The 23,068-nt window shown below is 46.0% G+C and overlaps 2 protein-coding genes across 11 annotated transcripts in view; one reads left to right on the top strand and one right to left on the bottom strand.

Annotated features, from left to right (window-relative positions):
* Positions 1-1,996, bottom strand: part of IQCK (IQ motif containing K) — a 124,550-nt gene extending 122,554 nt beyond the window's left edge. For 2 of the 4 annotated variants that reach the window (XM_019468748.2, XM_019468750.2), the window contains exon 1: positions 1,766-1,986. In XM_019468748.2, coding sequence (XP_019324293.1) covers positions 1,766-1,879 — 114 coding nt within the window. In that variant the 5' untranslated portion in view covers positions 1,880-1,986. Of the gene's footprint in view, positions 1-1,765 lie in introns of all 4 variants that reach the window. The other 2 variants (XM_019468749.2, XM_019468747.2) reach the window with 2 other exon arrangements.
* KNOP1 (lysine rich nucleolar protein 1) lies at positions 1,980-22,430 on the top strand. 7 transcript variants are annotated; one of them, XM_019468739.2, is made up of 5 exons: positions 1,980-2,101; positions 5,105-6,021; positions 9,394-9,462; positions 15,685-15,762; positions 18,254-22,430. In XM_019468739.2, the coding sequence occupies exons 2-5, from the start codon at positions 5,107-5,109 to the stop codon at positions 18,563-18,565; spliced, it is 1,374 nt and encodes a 457-aa protein (XP_019324284.2). In that variant the 5' UTR covers positions 1,980-2,101; positions 5,105-5,106; the 3' UTR covers positions 18,566-22,430. The 7 variants fall into 7 exon arrangements, with proteins under 7 accessions (XP_019324284.2, XP_019324286.2, XP_019324288.2 ...); XM_019468744.2 differs by lacking the exon at positions 1,980-2,101 and adding an exon at positions 2,126-2,295; XM_019468745.2 differs by lacking the exon at positions 1,980-2,101 and adding an exon at positions 2,459-2,624.
* The last annotated feature ends 638 nt before the right edge of the window (positions 22,431-23,068 follow it).

Genomic DNA, 23,068 nt, shown 5'->3' with positions numbered 1-23,068 from the left:
TTCAGTCTTCACAACAGCCCTGTGAGGTAGGTAAGCAGTTTCCCTAACAACATACGAGTAATAAACTGTATTATGAAGAGCTGTTTGGTTTGGAGAAGTCAAAATATCTTTCACTTTCCTGGGGAAAAGAGAGCCACAACTACCTTCAAATAAGAGTGGATTCTTTATGGTAGAGTGAGATCAACTTGGGCCATGGCACCAAGGGGGCAAGGATCAAAGGATCAAATTATAAGGAGGACTGGGGCGCCTGGGTGGCTTGGTCGGTTAAGCGTCCGACTTCGGCTCAGGTCATGATCTCATGGTCCGTGAGTTCGAGCCCCGCGTCGGGCTCTGTGCTGACAGCTCAGAGCCTGGAGCCTGCTTCCGATTCTGTGTCTCCCTCTCTCTCTGACCCTCCCGCATTCATGCTCTGTCTCTGTCTCAAAAATAAATAAACATTAAAAAAAAAAATTATAAGGAGGACATTCAAGATGAAATAGATTTTTCTAAATATAATGTAATGCTGGAGAAGGAATTCAAACACTGGATTCAGGTGAAACAGACAGCTGCTGAGGTATCGATCAACTGTGTCCACTAACTATTCTCTTTCTCCTCTGTATTTTTCCACTTGTTTCACCTCCTTGCTCTCTCTCCTTCTATCTGATCCCATATACTGATGCATGCACTCTTTTTTCCATTCAACATTTACTGGCTTGCACTGTCCAATATAGTAGCCACTAGCCACAAGTGGCTATCTAACTTTGTTAAACTTAAAATAAAAAAACTGAGTACTAAAGTTACACTAACTACATTTCAAGTGCTCAGTAACCATGTTAGTAGCTACCACATATTTTTTTTATTGAGATGTAACTCATATATAACATTAAATTAGTTTCAGGTGTACAACATGATGAATCAGTAGGGCCACCATATTGAAAAGTTCTACTGGGCAATGCTGTTTCACACAGCTGAGGTAGTGACAGTAGCCACAGGAATGAAAAATCTTGAGTTCTTGACCTTGAGGAGCTTACAACCTACAGGAGAAAAAGACCCACCCAATATTATTTTTTCAAGAGCTAACAATGAGCTCTTGTTGGAAATCGGGCAGTTTGCTAAGCACTTTCTAGGACTGTTTAGCTGCAACGCTCCTAATACCATAAAATAGGTGTCATCATTATGCTCATTTTACAGAGAGGGCAGTAACTTGCTCAACATGTGAAGAGTATTGTAAGGCCTCATGACCAAGCCTATGTGTAGGGCCACAAAAGAAGTTGGGCTAACCTCTATTTGAGGATTTTAAGGAAGATTAGAAATGGGAGAAGGATTAAAACCCAAGTCTGTATAGACCACGCTTACCCAACCTGTGGGCTACAGACTACATCAGAATTACTTAGGATGCTCGTTACAAGCACAGATTTCCTGCATCTGATTAAGAGATCTGGGGGCAGGGGCTGGGAACCTACGTTTTAATCGAGCTCGCCTTCTCCGCCCCAAGATTCTTTCCTATTCGTTAAATGAGGTTTGAGAGCAACAGTCCCCACCACGGGGTCCCCTTGTTCCGCTTTCCCCTGTCTTCCCTGCCTTTAATCTGACTACGGATCAAGGTTGGAGACTGTGCTGCGTAATCTCGGACAAACCTCTCGGTGCCTCAGTTTCCCCATGCGTGAAATGGAAAGCCCGGCGGGCCTGCGGCGCGGCTGCTAGAAAGCCATTCAAAGTAAGCGCCCAGAAAACGCGGCCCCAGCCTGACGAGTCCCGCCCCTCTCTGCCGGCCCGGACTGCCTACCCTCGCAGATCTGCTCCCACAGGTTCTTGCCCAGCGGCTCCGCACCCTGTCCGGGCGAGACGGGTAGCTCGGGGGATACGGGGGACACGGTGGGCACTGGCGTCCGGGTAGCATCCGACAACTCTGTAGAGCCAGCCGGTTCCTCGCGAGGACCGGTGCGACTACTCACCCGCCCCGGGGCCGCCATGGCCACGGTTTCCAAGGCAACCGCCCTCCCAGCAGGGCTGCGACCCGGAAGGACCCAGAATTCACGGGGGCGAGCCAGAGACTCGAGATTAACTTCCGGGTCGCGGCGGAGCTGGCTTTCACGTGGAGGCGGGGAAGATTGGCCTGAGGGTGAGTGCTGAGGGGCGGCCCAGGCGGGGAGGCGCGGGGTCTGGAGATTGGGCTTGGGGACTTGCGGGGCAAACTAAGGGAAAAGCGGGCGACTTGCGCCCCAAATCCACACCACCAACCACCAGCGCTCGCTCCGGCCTGAGGCCGCCGCCTTCTGGAAGTTCTCCCGCCTTGGAGTGGGGCCAGGATCGCGGGTAATCCCTCCGCGCGTGTGTATGCGCGCGGAAGCTTTGGCGCTGCGGAGCCTTAGAGGGTCCGTTTCGCCTCCCGGCTCCCTTGCTTCCCGCTAGTGAACCTGCCGTGGTGGTGGGGTGTTGGTTTCATTGTGCAGAGCACAGGCTCTGCGGGCTGGGTTCGAATCTTTTTTTTGCCACTTGCTGGCTTTAGGACCTAGGACTGGTAAATTGAAGTCTCGAAGCCTCAGCAAGTCTGTGCGATGGGGCCTTCACACCGGTCCTCAGGAGGCTACCGCGAGATTTTAAAAGCGCTTTTGGAGAAAGTGCTGGTTTTTACTGGAGACACTGTAAGGAACATCCTCTTCCCTTAGAGTGAATACATCTGGACTCGCTGGGTTGAAGAGGAAGATATTCAGTGCTAAAGAGGAGGGAAGCTTAAGGGGATTAAATTGACCACAGCCCCCCTTTGCCTTCTTTGTTCTAAACAGGTCTCTTGACTATTCCCCCACCTGAGGCGCTCTCCGCTCTCTTGACTCCACCCTCTCTAGGTTTGCACCGACTTCTCTTCCTTTGCAGGTCCCTCTTCCTCTGCCCTCCTGTTTCCCTAAGGTGTTGTCTTAGGCTCGTTGTATTTGAGGCTTAGTTATCATCCATACATTTCTAAATTTTTCTTATCTATGTCAGCCCCATCACCCCTGAGCCTCAGACCCACATATCCACCTGTTCACTGGACAGTCTCCTTTTGGATATCTCAAGGCATCTATGCAAACCAGCCTGTCTCCTGCAGCCCCTAATCACCCTCCTTCAGTTCCTTTTTCTTAGGATTTAACACCACCGTCCTGTAGTTGCCCAAGCTGGAAACTTCTGTACTAGAAACTTTACTGACAACTGATGGGTCAGATTAGATTAACTCCATTGCCCTGACCTCACCACTAACCTTGATGTTATCACTTGTGTCTTCATTATCACACATCTTTTCCTCCTACACCTTCTTGAGAGCAGGTGTTTTTTTTTTTTTTTTAACAGTTTTTAAGTGTTTGTTTTTGTTTTTTGTTTTTTTACTTCTGAGAGAGTGCGCGAGTGCGCACAAGCGGACGAGGACAGAGAGAGGGAGACACAGAATCCTAAGCAGGCTCCAGACTCTGAGCTGTCCACACAGAGCCTGATGCAGGGCTTGAACCCACAAACTGTGAAATCATGACCTGAGCCAAAGTCAGATGCTTAACCGACTGAGCCGCCCAGACACCCCTATAGCAGGTGTTTTATCTTGTTCATCTCTGTATCTCTGGCATTCATTTTTTCCGGTGAGTATTTATTGAACACCTGCTATGTGCCAGGTACAGAACTAGGCTCTGGGAATAGAGCAGAAAACAGGATAGGAATGAATGAGAGGGTTCCCTTGACTTTCCAGGTGCTCCTGGCATGAGTTACAAATGAATTTGAGTCATGGTTTGGTCCTGGCCTGGCTCCTTGAAGCTGCTAATGGTGAGTCAAGTCCAGTCTGCACCCGCAGGGTTCTGAGTCTGGAGAGCTTCAGGATGGAGAGCCTTTTGAACTATGCCTCCCACTGTCCAAACCTGGGGGATATTTTGTTTCTGGATTCCCTGGGTGTCTCCATGTCACCTAGTTCAGGGAGCAATGGGAACTGGGGTGTGATGAGTGACAGAAGTAGCCTAGCTGGAAGCTGAAGTGTACTTGAGGGCCCTCGCACAGTTGCCTACATGACATTTCCCCAAAAAAGCTGGACATTGTAGGTTGCTCTGTGTCATCTCCAATTGTTAAATATTGGTAATTTGAAAATTTAAAAACATTGAAGCAGGCAAGGTGTGGCCCCCACACCTTCTCCCCCTGGCAGCCTTTGATCTGGTTCGGTCCCTGATGATGGATAGGGAAACTGAGGCCCGGATAAGCCAACACTATGTGGCAAGAGAGTGTCAGTCACCATTTGAACCCAGGTCTTGTCTGTCCTAGCTGGGGCTCCTTCCATATCTTGCTCCTGCTCATACTACTAGCCACATGGGAAGGTAATTAGGAGGGTAAGTCATCCAGCGTGCAGGTGGGGGAAGTTAATTTCCACACACAAAGGAAAAGCTACTTAGGTGAACCAAGGTAAGGAGTTAATTGTGCCACAGTTACTGCCTCTGGTGGGAATTGGCAGGAAGAGTTCACCTCAGGATTTTTGTCCCCTTCAGAAATTGTCTCTCTGATTTGACTGCAATTATATCCTCCCTGGCTGGCACAGGGTAGGCAGTAAATTTGTTGGAATGGGTGACTAGGCTCAGAGATCTGAGAAGGGGGGTTAGGAAAAGGAATCAACAGTGTACCACTTTGCATGGATCACTTCTTCCTTTGAGAAGGAAGTGTTATTTACCCCCATTTTCTAGATGGGGAAATTAATGTTCAGGGAGGCTAGATGATTAGCTTAAGGTGAGGGAGCAGTTTCAATTTGAACTTGGGCCTGTCTAAATTTAAACTCCATTCTACTTCTTTGATCACATTTTTCCATCCCTTAACATTTCAGACTAGCCACTCAGAAACATGGCTTTTGGGGCACCTGGGTGGCTCAGTCGGTTGGGTGTCCGACTTTGGCCCTTGTCATGATCTCACGGTCCGTGGGTTCGGGCCCTGCATTGGGCTCTGTGCTGACAGCTCGGAGCCTGGAGCCTGCTTCAGATTCTGTGTCTCCCTCTCTCTGACCCGCCCCCCCTTTCATGCTCTGTCTCAAAAATAAACATTAAAAAAAAAAGAAACGTGGTTTTTGGTACTACCTAACTGAATTGTACACGGGGATTTGGTAGGGGATAACGTGTACCATTTCTTTTTTCAGGAATGATCACTAAAACCCACAAAGGAGACTTGGGCCTTGGGCTCCCAGAGAAAAAGAAGAAGAAGAAGGTGGTCAAAGAACTAGAGACTCAATACTCAGTTTTAAACAGTGACAGTTATTTCACTGAGATCTGTCCCACAAAAGCCACATCCCCCTCAAAGAGTGTGGTGCTGGGACAGGCATCTGAGATGCCTCTAGTGAAGAAAAAGAAGAAAAAGAAGGGACATAGCACCCTCAGTGAACAGCACTTAGAACCTGAGACCACATTACGTGCCGGACGGACAGAGAAGTTGCTGAGCCCCAGGAAGCAGGCTCTTGGTTCATCTGAGTTCCAAGGTGGGGAGAAGAAAAAGAAGAGGAAGTCCTTATGGCCTCCGGCCATGTCCCCTGGCTCGAGAATGAAGACCTTCCCGGACCCCAGACAGGGCGAGGAGGTGACCAGCATCGGCAAGAAGCCCAAAAAACACAAGAAGGAGAAAAAGGCCCAGGAGGCTGCAGCCTTTTCAGCCAAGGACCCTTGGTTCTGTGAGTCTGGGGATTCTCTGTATGCTTGCTTGGTGGGGAAGGATGGAGAGGAGCAGACAGCCTCAGGGCGGAAACGGAAGCAGGAGAGCCCCAGGGAGCACAATGTGAAGATGAAGAAGAAAAAGAAAATCCACCAGAAGGGAGACACCTCCCTAGGGCACCTTGAGCTCTCCAAGTCCATTGAGGGCATCCCCAGGAAAGGAAGTAAGAAGCCAGTCAAAGTTGAGGCTCCAGAATACATCCCAATAGAACATAACCCCAAGTCCCTTGCAAAAAAGAAAATGAAGGCCAAGAAAAAGGCAGAGCAGCCAGGCATTGAGGAGCCAGCTCTGAGGAGGAATAAAAAGAAGAAGGAGAAAGAGAGCAGAGTAGCAGGAGAGCCTTGTAAAGAGGTAAGCTTTTCTTCAGAAGTAGACTCTGCTTGGGTGAATAAGGGTGGAAGTGGGGAGTGTGTGTGTGCATTCATACACAGGCACTCCCCCTTGTAGCTGCCAGAACCCTGATTGAACTGACTTCAGCCAGAAAAGGGTATTTGTTGAGATATGTAACTGGAAAGGTTAAAAGCTATTTAGTTTCAGGTATGGCTGGATCCAGGTACTCATGCTCTATTCTCAGTAATAAAGGTATCCCTTGCTATTGAAACTTTACCCAACTTCTCACTATCTTCACTTAGGGTCTGAATAGATATAAATTTTTCAGATGAATCACTCTCTTTCTGAACTCTTGCCACTTGCTGTCCAAAACTCAGGAACCAAATAGTTTGAGATAACATGGTGTCCAAGCCTATCTGAGTTTATTTTCTGTGCTCCGTTTACATGATTTAGAGATCAAATAGGTTTGGATTGCGGGAGATGCCTTCGTGGCTTTCCCCAGCTCTGGGCTTTGTATTTTTTTCTTCTAGTGGGTTTTAGTCACAGACAGGCACCTCCCACCTCCTACCCATAGCAAGACAGTCTCAGCAGTTCCAGGATTTCATCCTAGTAGTTAGGCTACCCCCAAAGGGAGAACTGTAGCCCCTCTGAAACGATTATAAGAAAATTCTCAGGGCTGCTGTCACATGCCTCAGGTGATCACCCAAGCTGGAAGCCCTGATCTGAAGCTGGGGGGAGGGAACTAGGGTATTAGTCCCACTGAACCCCACTGTTTGAGGTTGGGGGGGAAGACAATTCCTGGGAGGAAAACCCAATCCTAATTACCCGGAGGAAGAGAATAGTTGATGGTCTGGCGAAGACAACAGAGATACGTTGTCTCCATCCTGACAGGCTTCCTTGAGTGGGGGAGAGAAGGGAGGAGATGAGCCAGAGCACTTGGACTCCACAGGTCCACATCTGCCTCTATTTGTGTCAGGACCACAGCTTCATTCCTGTTTTTGGAATGAGTGGATGTGCAGGGGGAAATGAGATGGTATGTGTCCTACTCCAAGCAGATGTCTGGCCTGTTGGGGTAGCCAAGGCTGATGTTGAACACTTACTGTGTGCCTGGCGGTAGGCTAACGCTCCCCATGTATTAACCCGTTTAATCCTCACATCAGTCTGGTGAAATGGCTGCTGTCGTTATCCTCATTTAACAGACAAGGATACTAAGGGAGGAGTTAAATACCTTGATCAGGATCATCTACCTGTCAGGGTGGGCTTGCAGCCCAGTCTGGCTTTGGAACTGGAAGTTTCATCCTTTCTCAGAAGCTGCCCTGTAACTTCCCATAGATGGTAGAGCCATTAGAGCCCAAGAAGTGACTGTCTTCTATTAGAACAAGCCCTGAGTTCTCTTCCCAGTTCTGCACCGACCAGCTAGGTAAGCTCAGACCAGCCACTGCCCTGTGGTCCTCAAGTAAGAATGATGGCTAACGTGTATGGAGTTGTTACTGAAGGATGGCCCTGGCACTGGAGGGGGCTCCATTAATACCAACTGAAGGATGAGCCCCCTGGAGCAAGGTTATCAGGAAGTGTCTGGGCACCCTCAGCTCAGCTTGATAGGGTTGAGGAGGGCAGGGGCGGCCTCCTTTTCAGGGCCTACAAAAGGCAGTTCTGGTTTCTGGATTTTTCCCAGTTTTGTCCTAGTCCATTAGACTTATTTCACTGGTCTCTTTCATTCAGAAGCTCTTGGGGCCAAGAGGAACCCCAGAGGCTGGGAGCCCAACCCCCATCAGAATCCCTTCTTTCCAGAGTTCAGTGAAAGGAGGTTGGTCCCCTCTGTTTAACATCTCCTGCTGTGGGGGCTCTGCTGCCTCAGACAGCCCTCTGAGTCGGAAATGCACACATCTTCAGGGTCTGGATGGGTGATGTGAGTAAACAGAGCCTTCCAGGGATCATCACATGTGATGCTGGGTGCCGCGCAGAGCACATTTAAAGTAAGGCTGCGAAAAGATGGCAGTTGTCATGACCAAAGGATCAGGGAAAGTGGCCTGGGGTCTCACTTTTAGAGGGTCCCATGGGAGCTAAGGTCAGTGAGCAAGTTTGACACATGCAAACATGCCCAGGGCAGGCCCAATGAGGACACCACATGGGAGCTGAGTTGTGTGAGGGCTGTTGGCTGTGGGTCATGCAGAGGGAGCAACAGTGCAGAGGCCCTGGAAGGAGCAGAGACTGGGGTAGTAGAAGCTGGGAGTTTGGGAGGGGCCAAGGAATAGAGACCATAGAGGCCACAGGAGTCTAGATTTTTGTGTAAATAGGATAAGAGCCCCTGGAGAGTTTTGGGGAGTAGTGGGGTGATGTGATCTGATTTTTAAAATTTTTATTTTTTTAATTGAGATATAATTGACATATAACATGGTGCAAGTTTAAGGTGTATATATGATATGATCCGGTTGAGTTTTTTTTTAAGATTTTATTTTATTTACCTTTTTCTTTTTTTAAGTTTATTTATTTATTTTGAGAGAGAGAGAGAGAGAGAGAGTGAGGACCCCAAGCAGGCTCTGCACTGACTTTGCAGAGCCTGACTTGGGGCTCCAACTCATGAACCACGAGATCATGACCTGAGCTGAAATCAGGAGTCAGATGTTCAACCAACTGAGCCACCAGGCCCTGAGATTTTATTTTAAGTAATTTTTGTACCCAATGTAAGGCTTGAACCTTCAACTGCGAGATCAAGAGTTGTAATGCTCTACTGACTGAGCCAGCCAGGTGCCCCTCCAGTTGAGTTTTTAAAGCTCACCCTAGTTGTTGTGCATAATGGAGCAGGGTTGGGGTGGAAGGGGGTGAGGAAGCAGGAGTTAGAGACTGTTGTGTTGTCCAGGTAGGAGGGAAGGCAATGACTAGGACTGGAGTGGGGGTGGGCACTGGAGGAGAGAACTGGATTTAGGTTTGCTTGGCAGGGTCCCCGCCCTGCCCACCCTCACCCCAATCAGGGCCCCAGGCTTACCTGTCCCCTGCCAGTCTGTCCCTCCACCCCCATCAGCAGGGCCCTTGGCCTCTCTCTTGCTGGTGTGGTGCCATGGGAGATAAGATGATGTCTGTGGCAGGAAAGGTGTGCCAAGCCTTAGTCAGGAGACCTGTGTCAGTTCTGTCCCTGAGCTGTGGGGGTTACTTCATGATGGTCCTGTCACCTCTCTGAATCTTAGTTTCTTCATATGTTAGGTCAGTGCCGTTGTCTTGAGGGGAGAATCAGAAATGTGGAAGACAGGATGTCAGAAGTTCTGTTGGTGGCAGGGGTTGAGGTGGTGCTGCAGTCTTGGGACTTCTCTGGATTATCATTGTCTCATCCTGCTGGGCTGCTGGGGCAGAGGCCATCGTATGCTTGACTCTTCCTCCCTTTGCCCTTTTGTGCAGGAGCCTGACACAGACTTAGAGGTGGTGTTGGAAAAGAAAGGCAACATGGATGAGGCGCACATAGACCAGGTACGGTCCAGGTCCTCATCCCCCTCCCAGATGTCTTGCCACCCACCAGGCACACATTTGTCTCCTCCTGGGCAACAAGATCCTGGTCCCAGAGGTGTCAAGGAACCCAAAAGCCACCAGCCAGCTCTGGAACACCTCAAGTGGCAGGGAACTTGTGGCCTTCCCCACTTGATGCTGGGAGACCCTTTCACTACCACAGCTTTGGCTGAGGGGCTATCTGATCATTGAGAATCTCAGGCTGAGTGTTTCCCTTATAATTGCTGCAGGAGAGACAGGAGTATGACTCCAGGAACTGCAGCCAGGGCAGGGAACATGTGCTCAGCCAGGCCCATGCATTGCCACCTCCTGTCCTCAATTCAGGAGCACTTAGAGAAGTTATTCTGTTGTGGCTCAGCTTCTGCTTCTGGCGTGCCTGGATCTGTAGGTAGATGTATCCTATAAAGGAGCATGACTTTCTGGAATTGGGGTCTTTGTATGATCCTGGACCAAATGAGGCCAGGCAGGACAGTGGTAACAGCAGAGGCTTGGCTTTGGACCATTACTAACATCCTTGGGCAGTCACTGACCTTACTGACCCTCTCGTGTAGGTGGCTGTGAAGACCAGACGCAGTCATGTTTGTGAGGCAATCAGCAGGGGCCTGTCTTATATCTGCTTAATAAGGGGCACCCGTTACCCTGACCACATCCTCACGCTTTGTCAACAAGTAACTGCTGGAGAGAAGCAACAGGGTGTGATGCAGGGATGACCCCTGTCTCGTGGCCCTTCTACTCCAGGAGAGAAAGAAACCAGTGACTACTAGGAAGTGAGCTGAGTATGTGGGAGCCTAGAAGATGTCACAGAATTTCCAAACCTAATGCCTTTGGAGTGCTAAGGAACTCTCCCTGGAGGCAGGGGCATCGGAAGTCGGACCATGCCGATCAGTAAGGGGATGCTGACAGAGCCCAGTCCACGGCCTGGCACAAAGCACAAACCCCTTAGAAATGGGAGCTCCCCAGCCTTTTGCAGGTCATAGTCATGTGGCTCCCCAGGGTCAGGGCTAACTGTAATGAGGACTGAGAGGACAGAGGCGGGGGGGCCCTGCCTCTCTGGGCTCTGGGCCCCTTCCCTCAGTTCCTTTCGCAGGTATCCTCCCCGGCTCAGGATGCAGCAAGCTGCTAGAACTCTGAGAGTCCTCATGCCCATGTACTTCTTATGGGAGATGCCCACCAGCAGCCCCTTTGCTGCTGACTTGTGTCTACTGTTTACAATTTTTAAGGAAACTTTTAACCGTTATGGGTGACAGATTACCTCAACGTAAGTGAAGCTTTCTGTTTTACCTCTGCCTTTTTGCCCTGTAAATGCTGAAAGTTCACTATGTTAAAACATTGCAACCAAAAAAAAAAAAAATGCGACCTGAAATCCTATCACCTAATAATGGTCACTCACTGTTAACCCTTTGTTACTATATTTTTCTAGATTTTTCCTTTGTAACTATGTGTAATTTTAAAGCACTGTCTAATCATGCTACGTTATGTAGACCATTCTCTTAATTTTTATCATTTAACTGATGAATTGAATTTCATTTTGTCTTAGGCACATCTGTATCACTCTGCATCTGGAGCATGGCTCCACTATAGGAATATGTTATCATTTTTTCTGTCATTTTTACAGTTGTCACTTTGTTTTATATAGTTTTCAACTTACATAAGTGGTCACTTTGTCTCGCAGCCTGTGGCAGATTAGAAGGGAGGAGGAAAGGGCACAAATTGGGTCAAAGTTATACCTGAACCCTTATGAGGGAGAAGGAGACCCTGGATGCTTTTTTTCCTAATTGAAGTACAGCTGACATACCATATTATATTTCAGGTGTACAGCCTAGTGATTCAACAATTACATCCTTTAATCTATGCTCACCACAATAAGTGTAGCTACCCTCTGTCACCTATACGAAGGTATTACAAGATTACTGACTGTATTCCCTATGCTGTACTGTACATCCCTGTGACTTACTACGCGTTTGTACTTCCTAATCTCCTTTATCTGTTTCGCCCAGCCTCCTATACCCCTCCATTCTGGCAACCACTAGTTGTCTGTTTTTATGAGTCATTTGTTTTGTTTTGTTTTGTTTTCCAGATTGCACATGTAAGTGAAATTATATGGTATTTGTCTTTTTTCTGTCTCAATTATTTCACTTAGCATAATACCCTGTAGGTCCATCCACATTGTCGCAAACTGGCAAGATTGCATTCTTTTTCACTGTTGAATAATATTCCATTGTGTGTGTGTGTGTGTGTGTGTGTGTGTGCGCGCGCGCGTGTGCATGCACGTGCATGTTTGTGCACGCACACACCACAACTTTTTCCATTCATTTATCAGTGAACACATAGGATGCATCCATATCTTGACAATTGTAAATAATGCTGGGATAAACATAGGGGTGCATATATCTTTTCAAATTAAGTGTTTTCCTTTTCTTTGGGTGAATACCCAGAAGTGGAATTACTGGCTTGTATCGTATTTCTATTTTTAATTTTTTGAGGAAGTTCCATACTATTTTTTTATACTGGTTGCACCACTTTGCATTCCCACCAACAGTGCACAAGGGTTCCCTTTTCTCTGCATCCTCACCAACACTTGTTACCTCCAGTCTCTGATACTAGCCATTCTGACTGGCTTGACATACCTTGTTATGATTTTGATGTGCATTTTCCTGATGATGTTGAACATCTGTTCATGTTTTGGCCATTTGTATGTCTTTGTAAAAATGTCTATTCAGGTCCTCTGCCCATTTTCTAGTTGATTTTTAAGTTTATATATTTTGAGAGAGACAGCATGCCCATGCAAGCAGCAAAGGGGCAGAGAGAGAGAGAGAGAGAGGGAGAGGAAGAATCCCAAGCAGGTTCCCCATTATCGGCACACAGCCCAACTTGGAGCTTGATCTCATGAACTGCAGGATCATGACCTGAGCTGAAACCAAGAATCAAACGCTTAACCAACTGAGCCACCCAGGCGCCCCATGTATGAGTTCTTCATATATTTTGGATATAAAGCCCTTATCGAATATAGTATTTGCAGATATGTTTATCCTTGCAAATTAGTTGATCCTTGAACAACATGGGTTTGAATTGCACGAGTACATGAATACACGAATTTTTTCAATACAGTGCTGTAAATGTACTTTTTCCTTTGATTTTCTTAATTACATCTTTAGCTTTATTGTAAGATTATAGTATGTAATACATAAAACATACAGAATCTGTGTTAATTAGCTGTTTATATTACTGGTAAAACTTCCAGTCAACAGTAGGCTACTAACAGTTAAATTTTGGGGGCGTCAGAATTTATATGTGGATTTTCAATTGTGCAGGGGGCCAGTGCCCCAATCCCCACTTGTTCAAGGGTCAGCTATATCTTCTCCCATTTAGTAGGTTGCCTTTTTGTTAGTTTGTTGTAGTTCTAATTGTTTTTATTGCCCTTGCCTAAGGATACAGATCCAGAAAAATATTACCAAGAATTTTTTGCCTTTGTTTTCTTTTAGGGGTCCTATGGTTTCAGGTTTCACATTTAAGTCTTTAATCTATTTTGAATTTATCTTTGTGTATGGTCTGAGAAAGTGGTCCAGTTCATTCTTCTGCATGTAGCTGTCCAGTTTTCCCAACACCATTTATTAAAGAGACTGTCTTTCCCACATTGTTAGATCCTTGGATGCTTTGTCATAGATTAATTGACCTATAAGTTATTTCTGGCTTCTCTTCCATTGATCTCTGGTTTTGTGCCAATACTATGCTATTTTGATTACTGCTACTTTGTAGTATAGTTTGATATATGGGATTGTGCTACCTCCAGCTTTGTTTTTCTCTCTCAGGGTTACTTTGGCTATTCAGCATCTTTTGTGATTCCATATGAATTTTAGGATTGTTCATTCCAGTTCTGTGAAACATGCTATTGGTTTTTTGATAGGGATTGCATTGAATCTGTAGATTGCTTTGGATAATATGGACATTTTAACAATGTTAATTCTTCCAATCCATGAGCATGGTATATCCTTCCATTTATTTATGTCATCTTCAAGTTTCTGTCATCCATGTCTTAAAATTTTCAGAGTATAGCTCTTTCACCTCCTTAAATTTATTCCTAGGTGTTTTATTATTTTTGATGCAGTTGTAACTGGGAGTGTTTTCTTAATTTTTCTTTTCAGTAGTTTGTTTTTAGTGTATAGAAATGGAACAGATTCCTGTATATTGTTTTTATATCCTGCAACTTTTACTGAATTCATTTATTAGTTGTAATAGTTTTTTGGTGGAGTCTTTAGGGTTTTCTATATAGATTATCATGTCATCTGCAAGTAGTGGCAGTTTCATTTGTTCCATTCCAGTTTGGATCACTTTTGTTTCTTTTTCTTGTCTTTGGGCCCGAGACTTCAGTACTGTGTTGAATAAAAGTGATGAGAGTAGACATCCTTGTTTTGTTTCTAATCTTAGAGGAAAAACTTGAAGCTTTTCACCATTGAGTATGATGTTAACTATGTGGCCTTTATCATGTTGAGGTATGTTCCCTCTGTATCGACTTTATTGACATTTGTTACCATGAATTGATGTTGAATTTTATCAAATGCTTTTTCTGCATGTATTGAGATGAGTATGATTTTTATTCTTCATTTTGTTAATATGGTATATCAAGGATGGATATTAAACCATCCTTGCATCCCTGAGATAAATCCTGCTTGATCATGGTGAATGATTCTCTTAATGTATTGTTGAATTCAGTTTGCTGACATTTTGTTGAGGACTTTTGATCTGTTTGTCAGGGATATTGGTCCTGGAAGCTTTTATATCAAACAGCAGGGTCATTAGTATGCTGATGGTGGCCTTGAGCCATGCTAGCAGCATTGCATAAGATGTACCTGCTGTGTACCAGGCACTCTATTGGGTTCTTAACATTCTGCACCCAACAATTTAATGTTGGGCAGGGAGGTTCTCCGACACCAGCAATTCTTGGACACCAGCTGGGTGTCCTACAATTCAACTCCAATCTGACACAATATATATGGAGATAGTGTCACATCCCACAGGTTAGGGACTCAGTCTCACCAGGCTACTACCACCCCTCGGCAGCCTGCTATAGATGGGAGGTTCTGATGACTCCCTCCTTGGGTTCTATTAATTTGCTAGAGCAGTTCACAGAACTCCGAATCATTTCACTTACTAGACTGTTGGTTTATAATAAAAGGATACAAATCAAGAAAAGCCAGATGGTAGTGATACATATGGCAAGGTATGGGGAAATGGCACTAAAATTTCATGCCCTCTCCAAGTATACCACTCTTTACAAATCTCCATGTTTTCCACCAACCCAGAAGCTTTCTGAACATCTTGCTCTTTTGGGAGGTTTATGGAGGCTTCATTACATAGGTGCAATTGATTAAATCATTGACCATTTGGTAATTGATTCAGCTTCCAGGCCCTCTTCCCTCCCTGGAGTTTGGAGGGGGGACTGCAAGTTCCAACCCCCTATGGTCATGGGGTTGGTTCACCTGACAACCAGCCCCCATCCTCAGGTGCTTTTCTTCGTTAGTTCTCCTCATTTACATAGCATAAGACACCTTGATTGCTCTCCTCACTTTGGAAATCCCAAGGGGTTTAGGAGTTCTCTGCAGAAACTAGGATGACAACCAAATATGTATTTATTATACATCATAGCACAATTCTGTTTCTGCCATTTATCCTCCAAGGTAGCTGATATTTCTATTTGCAGATGAATGAATCTAAGTACAAAAAGGTTAAATGACTTATCTAAGTGCTAAGTTTCATACTAGCCTTTGCCTCACTCCAGTGTTCTTTCTAGAAAACAATGCTATCCCGAAAGTTAACTACGGTATCTTCTGTATAGGAAGGCAGGGCTTCAGGCAGTGTGCTTTGGGGAAGTTTCCACCCACTATGGCTGTTACAGACAAAAATGTTCTGCTGAAGGTGGATAAGGCTCAGTTTATAGGAAAGTTCATTCTTAAAGAATGGCAAAAAAAAAGAATAAATGAGGCTGCCCATTTTAGGTCAAGGGATTGCAGCCTTGGGATGCTTAGAAGATTGTTCCCGACAAATGCCTGCCCCAATTTGCAGCAGAGGAAAGCTCCTCTCCCTCTTGCCACCGTCCTGTCCTCCTGCCCTATCTCTGTGCTCTGTTTTAAGCTCAAAGGAAAACTTCTGTGTCCCATTTCCCTCTTTTCTTTGCTCTCCCTTGCTCAGGTGAGGCGAAAGGCCTTGCAAGAAGAGATTGATCGTGAGTCGGGCAAAACGGAAGCTTCTGAACCAAGGAAGTGGACAGTAAGTTCAATGCTTTGGCTCTGCTGGGTGACATACCCCGGCATCCTGACTCCTCCTTCCTCGCCTTGTGGCATGAGCAGCAGAGTGATGGGAGACAAGACCATGGGAGTCCAGGCCCCAGAGGCTGTCCCAGTCTGCCGTTGGGCTCTCTTGACTGCAAAGCTTGTCTTGAGCTAACTTTCCTCCTTCTGAAGGGGTGCTTGCCTACCTCCTAGAGAGCTGGCCAAGCCAGAGAAGCATCCTGAACCTTTGTCTCCAGCTCTGGATGGATGGGATGTCCCACACATTGGTCTCTGAGGGCATGTGATAAGCGCTTTCCAGCAGTGGATAGTGACCTCAGAAGGCTTCTTGGACCAGGGTAGGTGGCAGAGGCAAGAGCTATGTTGTGGCAGGCCTCTCTCAGGACTGCCTTCAAGGTCCAGTTGGAATGGGAGATTCCAAACCAGGCCTGAGGAGATGGGACAGGAGGGAGTACTGCGCGAGGACACGAAGTCAGGCTGAAGCAGGGTGAGAGGGGCTGTGGGCAGGACTACACCAGGCCAACCTCGACTGCTGTGGCCGGAAGCTTGTACGGAGACTCTAGGTGCAGTGAGAGCTCCTGGAGGGCATGTGTGTAGGGGAAGTGGGGAGCTGGTTAGGAGGCTCGGCCTGCAGGCCTGAGGACTGGGATGGTGGCAGAGGACAGAGAGAAGAGACAGCTTCACAATCCAACAAGACTTGCTAATAGTTAATTGGATTGGGGAGAGGGAAAGAAGGATCTAGATGACAAGGAAGGCTTGCTTTCCTGCCCTGTCTTAAGCCTTCACAGTTTAACACAGGAAAGAACAATTAATTTGGATCCAAAGACCTGAGTTCAATTTCTGGCTCTGCCACTTTCTCGTTGTGAGACTCTAGGGAAGCAACTTCCCCTTTTGGAGCCTCGGTTTCCACATCTGTAAAATGGGACTTGTACTCTCGCCCAGTGGGATATGGAGAGGGCCTTTGTTATGTATCTTCCCTCTGGGTGTCTCTACTCTTTCCATCCTCTTGAGCTGAGCAGAGCTGATAGAACATCCTTATTGAGTTGAGGAAGGCAAGAAACAGGGCAGCTAGTGGCCCCAGAGGCGGTACCTAGAAGGACCTGATGGGGATCCTAGGGCACAGGGGCTGGCATCTGCTGGGGACACTTTAGGTGGCATTGCCTCCCAGGACCTGGGGACACTTGACAGGTGAGGCCTGTGGTGAGGATTCCAGACTGGCTGTAGGCCCCTGTGGGAGGGCCCCTTTGAGTGGGTCAGCAGCCCTTGGAAGAGCTAGTTTCCTCAGACCCAGTGCAGGGCTGTCAGAGGTGGTTTCTCATTCTAGAAATTGTAGGCCTGGGAAGCTGTTAATTATGCCTCCATCTGGGCCGCTATGAAACTGGAAGAATTCATCACTGATTCACTCAGGGCAAGTGTAACAACGATTGGTTTTTAGTATTCTCCCAAAACTGATCTAGAAGTAAGTGCTAGGCTGGCATTTGTCTTGCAAGTGGAAAGTTCCCAGGCAGCATGGAGGTCAGCAGTCGGGGTGGGGTGGGAAGAATGACCAGTTATTGAGAACTTAAAGCATGCCAAGCATTGTGCTCTGGGTTGCTGGTGTAAAAACCTGATTTGATCATTAGTTAAAGCCCTGTGAGAGGTGTATTACAGTTCTGTATTGTAGATGAGGATATTGAGGCTCAGAGAGGTTAGGTGATTTGAACAGAGTCAGCCAGGGCGGGCTTGATCCCTGGGTCTGTGTGACTTCAAAGTCATAATTTTCTTGAGCTGGGTTTCTTGCTGTCTCACAGGTGTGAGAAGGAAAGGGGTCTTTTCTTCTGCAGCCGCTCTTAGGAGCTGTCTTGCATTTTCTTGAACATGGGTGACTCATGTATAGGTGGTAGAGTACTCTGGACATGAATTGGGACCCCCTTAGTCCTGGACTAGCTCAGCCTCTGGCTTGGCTGTGTGACCCTTTACCCCCCTGGGCCTCCACCCCCCACTATAAAGCGCAGTGCTCGTGGGAAGCAATGTGCGTTTCAGATTCCCACTTGCTCTCCTCTTCCCTCCAACTGACAGCAACCTGAGGGCAGAGTGGCCAGCTGGGAGGTGAAGTGGTTGGAGGTGAGGTGAGGTGTGCCATACTCTTTGCCATGAGTTAGGGGAGGAATGAAGCAAATAGGCAGCTCCGTGTTTAAAGGTGGGCCCTGGTGTTGGCCAGACCCGAGATGGAATTCTGGCAGGGTCATTGATTAGGCTTGTGCCCCCAGTTAGTCTTCATACCTTCATTTCCTTAGCAGTAAAATGAAAATAAATACAGTATTCCTTACACGGCTCTTGTTAGAATGAAAAATATAGTCTGTTGATGTGCTTGTGAGCACTGTGCCACAGTGAGCATTTAATCAGCTGGATCCTCCTTGTTGAGGCTGGGCTTGGGGAAAGGATGGGGCTTTGGAAACCAGGAAAATGACCACCTTTTTCTTTTAACACAGGGAACTCAGTTTGGCCAGTGGGATACTGCTGGTTTTGAAAACGAGGAACAGAAACTGAAATTTCTCAAACTTATGGGTGGCTTTAAAAATGTGTCACCTTCATTCAGCCGCCCCCCTAACATGACCGGAAGGCCCAACATGGCTCTCAACAAGAAGGCGGCCGACACTCTGCGGCAGAACCTCCAGCAGGACTACGACCGGGCCATGAGCTGGAAGTACAGCCGTGGCGCTGGCCTTGGCTTCTCCACCACCCCAGACAAAATCTTTTATATTGACAGAAATGCTTCCAAGTCCATCAAATTTGAAGATTAAACTCTACTGTCTTGTCCTTCAAAACAGCCAGAATTGCTTTTATTATTCAGTTGTGCAAATGAAAGCCATTTTACAGTTGTCTTGAGTCAAACCTCTGCAGAGATTAAGGAAAACTTTGCCCATGTGCTTGGATGAACTGAGGTCAGGGAAGCTCATGTTTCAGAAGTCAAGAGAACATGTGAGTGGCTCACACTTCCTATTTTCTGTATTAAGCATTCCATCCCTGTTTGAAGACATCAGCATATATAAATAATACCTAAATGTCTTGAGTGCTTAGTATGTACCACGTACATACTAATGTGTTGCCCCTGCATTAATGTATTTAATCTTAATAATTATGAAATAGGTGCTATTATCCCCATCTTATAGATGAGGAAACTGAGGTTCAGGGATGAAGTAATAAAATTGCCCAGGTTCACCCAACCAGTAAGTGCCAAGTGTTGTACTTTGTGCCCCAAGCCCTCTGTCACTATTCACTACTCTGAATGTCCCCCTCTAAGGAACTTTACCAGGAATACTCACTGGAGATTGAAATCTCTTTTGATTGAAGAAACAGAAGTTTTATTAGATGTCTAAATCCCAAACAGGAAGTAGAATTAATGATAAACAGGGAAGAGCAAACTCCTTTTCTTTTCCCATCTTGGAGGAGCTACTGGCAAAGGGGGGTCTGAATTGTCACCAAGCAGATGTGACTGAGCTTCGTCTGCTGTTAGGAAATGTGTTTCTAAACCAGTTTTGCCTTTTCTGACTTCCTGCTTTCCATCCTCAGTGCTGAGCTTGGATTTAGTCTTGATGCTCTTAACTGAATTCTGAAAAAGGCATTTTTAGAGAGACTGTTAGTCTTTGTGAACCAATGACAAATTCCCAGGGATCTGTTTATTATATTCTTTGCAACCATGAGGAACAGAATCCTAAGTGACTTATGTGGCAGAGGTGTCAGGATGTGTGGAGGATGACACAGGAAGTTGCCTCCTCATGATCACATTTCCATGCCTAGACTCTATAGGCAGCCCCACAGAGCTCCAGGTACAATGACCTGAACGATACGACCACCTTCTTTCCATTCACCTAGCATTTTGCATCCCAACATACAGTTTATGAGTGGGACATTTTCACATCACTTGACGCCTATAGTCATCCCAGCTCAGCAGCCCAACTAAACAGCCAGGATATTTAGTCTCTCACTTGGCAGGAAGTCCTTATGTAGGGAATTGATGCATCAGCTCAACAAAGAAACATTCTTCTCCTCTCTGCTCCATCCATCCTGTTGGCTTCATCAAGCTGGTGGAAGAAGGGCTGGACCAATTTTAAGTTGGATATCAAGACAGTAGAACATTCCAGAGGAAGAAGAAAAACCTTATGACTCAAGGAAACTTCCAGAAGACCTTTCATCATAACGCATTGCCCAGCAGTGGGTCATATGCCTATTTCTGAGCCAGCCCCTGGCATGTGGACGAAGATGCACTCCAGGCAGGTCAGAAAGGAAGAGTGAAGAGCAGATGCTGGTGAGACAAACGTGGGGTCGACTACTGTCCCACTGGGTGGGTAGAGGTGAGGCAGGCCTGCCCTGACTAATAAACACTGGCTAGGTCGAGAGTCCTACAGTTCTATGCTAGTAATGTCTCAGGTGGGCACATCAGCCAGAAGGTGAATTGGGCCTTTGACGGATTCAACTTTGAGATACATAATGGGAGAGGCCATCTAATTGCCTAGAAGGTAAGGTTCTGCAATTGAGTTAGCTCCTTCAGAGAGTCTTGTCCTTTCACAGGGGAATAAATCTCTCCTGGCCTTGATCAACACTACAGGAATTTACTCCCTATACTGTCTGCTTTAATTGTTTTTACCTTGCTGAGAGATCACACTACAGTTAGGGCCTGCCTTGGCTTATCAGGGAAGATTGTGCTCAGCCATCTCTTGGGTGATTCTGGAGACTGGCTGATTGATTGTCCACTGTCTTGTCCTCATAGTGATAGTTCTCATTAGGATGTGATGGTCAGACCTTTCTCCTCCTGCCATTTAGTATTAATAATCTGTGTTTATTAGGATTTGACTTTCAAACTCAGTGTATCCCCATTGGCTGAAGAGATCTGCTGGCTGAGGGGAAGGTTTAGTATAGTCTGTTCCTAAAGCAGGGTCTAGCCAGAGAAGGTTGAACAGCCAAGATAGCAAGATGGGCAGTGTCCTCAGAATGGACTTAATCTTACCTCTGCTGCTCTTACCGGTGCAGATCATTGTCAAGGTAGCAGGTCTCTGTCCTGCAGCAGTCTGCAGTCCCAGGAGGATTTACTCTCTGAGTGTCCTGGGTTAACTGGGCTTCTCTCCTTTGTAAATTAAACAACATCGGCTTGTGCCACTCTGCCCCTTTTCCCTATGTCCAGTACCCTCAATCTGTCTGCAAGGGTTTTTGTGTTTTTTTTTGTTTTTGTGTTTGGTTTGGTGTGATTTCCCTTGTTCATGATGTCTCCACTCAAACAAGACGGTTTGGGGATTTTTATTCAGAACCAGGGCAGGAGAGATCGGACATATATAGCACAGCCAAGGTCTTGGTTGAATATTTAATAGCCCTGTTCTCAAACTTGTTGGCTGTTTGTCCCTCAGGGATTTCTCAACTGACCAACTTTCCATGACAGGGTCCTTCCCTCCATACAGTTGCCCTTCCTTATCCAGCTGTCTCTGAAACCTCATGATTCTTAACCACTGTATTCCTTGGAGTGATTCCTGCTGTTTCTGCCTTAGCCCACTGGACTCTGCCCTGAGACTTCCTTTCCATAACTAGAGTGGCCCATCAAAAGTATTTGCTAGATAGACAGCATTCTCTAAAAGAAATTGTGTATTCAACTTTACAAACATAGAATTAGGTTTGTGGTTGGCAGAATAATGAGCCTCCATTCTCCCCCTGGACAAGATGACCCCTCCATTGTCACCCTGGGACAAGATGACCTTGTCCCAGTCACCAGAACCTGTGACTATGTTAGGACACGAAAGGGAGTTTGGGTAACAGATGGAATTAAGGTTGCTAATCAACTGACCTTAAAATAAGATTATCCTGGATTATCTGAGTGAGCCCAGTCTAATCACAGGAGTCCTTAACTGTAGAAGAGGGAGGCAGAAATGTCAAAGAAACTTGTAAGAAAAACTTGGTTGCTGGTTTTAAGGTGGAGGCAAGGGCCATGAGCCGAAGAATGCAGGTGGCCTCTAAAAGCTGGAAAAAGCAAGAAAACAGATTGTCCCCCAGAGCCTCCAGAAGGAACAAAGCCCTGCTTTGAGGGTAAGCCCCCTGAGACCTGTTGGTCTTAGGATCAATAGATAATCAAGGTGATAAAATTGTGTTGTTGGAAGCCACTAAGTTTGTGATAATTTGTTAAGGCAGCAATAGAAAAGTAATCTAGGTCTCATACAGAACTTTTCCTGATTTTTAAAATCGTATTTCCTAGAATATTTAGAATTTTATTGTTTCATTATCCTTTGTGATAACAGTAGACTTCATCCCCTGTAGGCTATGGTTTTCAGAGTCTGGCTAATTGATTCAGTAATGGGCTGAGGAAAACCACAAAAGGTCACAGAAGATCTAAGCTTTGGTCTGGGACAGGTGTGACAGATGGTTCAGAAGCTCCTTTGGTGTAATGCGTATTCAACCTAATATGAAAGTCCAAATTCATATCAATATAAGAACATTACTCAGGCTTGGGAACAAATGCTGTCTGATGTGTAACCTCAGAGTAGAAGGAAATGACTTAAAGCGGGTAATTTGTGAATTTGCCAGTTGTGTTTCATTTAAATAGTATCTAGTAAAAGTGGCATATGAAATAATTTTAATGGAAATAATTTTGTGAAATAAAGATCAGTTGATAATATTTGAGCAGTACCACCATGTTTTTTTTAATTTCTTTATGTTTTGTTCAGTAAAGGGGAGCAAAAGGGTATCTGCTGTTCTTTGTTGGAGGCTGTTTTCTCAGGCTGGGGACAGGGGTGAGGAGGAAGTTCACTATTAAATAGGCCAGAAAATCCATAGCACATTCTTGGTCCTAAGTGTTCAGTAAAAATATGAGTTTATATATTTTTTAATGTTTATTTGAGAGAGGGAGCAAGCAGGGGAGGGGCAGAGAGAAAGGGAGAGAGGGAATCCCAAGCAAGCTCTGCACTGTCAGTGCAGAGTCCAGCTTGGGGCTGGATCTCCTGAGCTGAAATCAAGAAAGAGTCGGACGCTCAGCCGACTAATAATTTTTAATTTTTTAAAATTATTGTAACCACTAATACTGAGATTTTGTGAACCTGTAATCCTGCATTTCACAGGGTAGAGATGAGATGTGATTTATGTCCAGTGAATATCTTCCAGAAGTACAAAAGTTTGGGGCACTTTAATCCACAGTTTGGATAAGATGGATGCATTTTCCTGAGCACAGGCTGTGAATCACCACCAATCAATATTAATGCTTTTAGTGATTCGGAATAAAATGTCAGTGGAAGCTCATCAGTAGTAGTACAGACTCAGATTCCAGATTC

The sequence above is a fragment of the Panthera pardus genome, unplaced genomic scaffold (genome assembly GCF_024362965.1).
Source record: "Panthera pardus isolate Hobbes unplaced genomic scaffold, ASM2436296v1 HiC_scaffold_5, whole genome shotgun sequence".
NCBI classification, from domain to species: Eukaryota; Metazoa; Chordata; class Mammalia; order Carnivora; family Felidae; genus Panthera; species Panthera pardus.
The sequence above is the reverse complement of the archived record's forward strand: the minus strand, read 5'-3'. Positions and strand labels throughout refer to the sequence as shown.

What these genes read in the sequence shown, in the direction of transcription:
- KNOP1 (XM_019468742.2), top strand. Translation starts at nt 3,711, where the DNA reads ATGAATTTGAGTCATGGTTTGGTCCTGGCCTGGCTCCTTGAAGCTGCT. An exon ending in CAGGAGAGCCTTGTAAAGAG is followed by an intron (nt 6,022 to 9,393) that starts GTAAGCTTTTCT and finishes CCTTTTGTGCAG; the next exon opens with GAGCCTGACACAGACTTAGA. An exon ending in CTGAACCAAGGAAGTGGACA is followed by an intron (nt 15,763 to 18,253) that starts GTAAGTTCAATG and finishes CTTTTAACACAG; the next exon opens with GGAACTCAGTTTGGCCAGTG.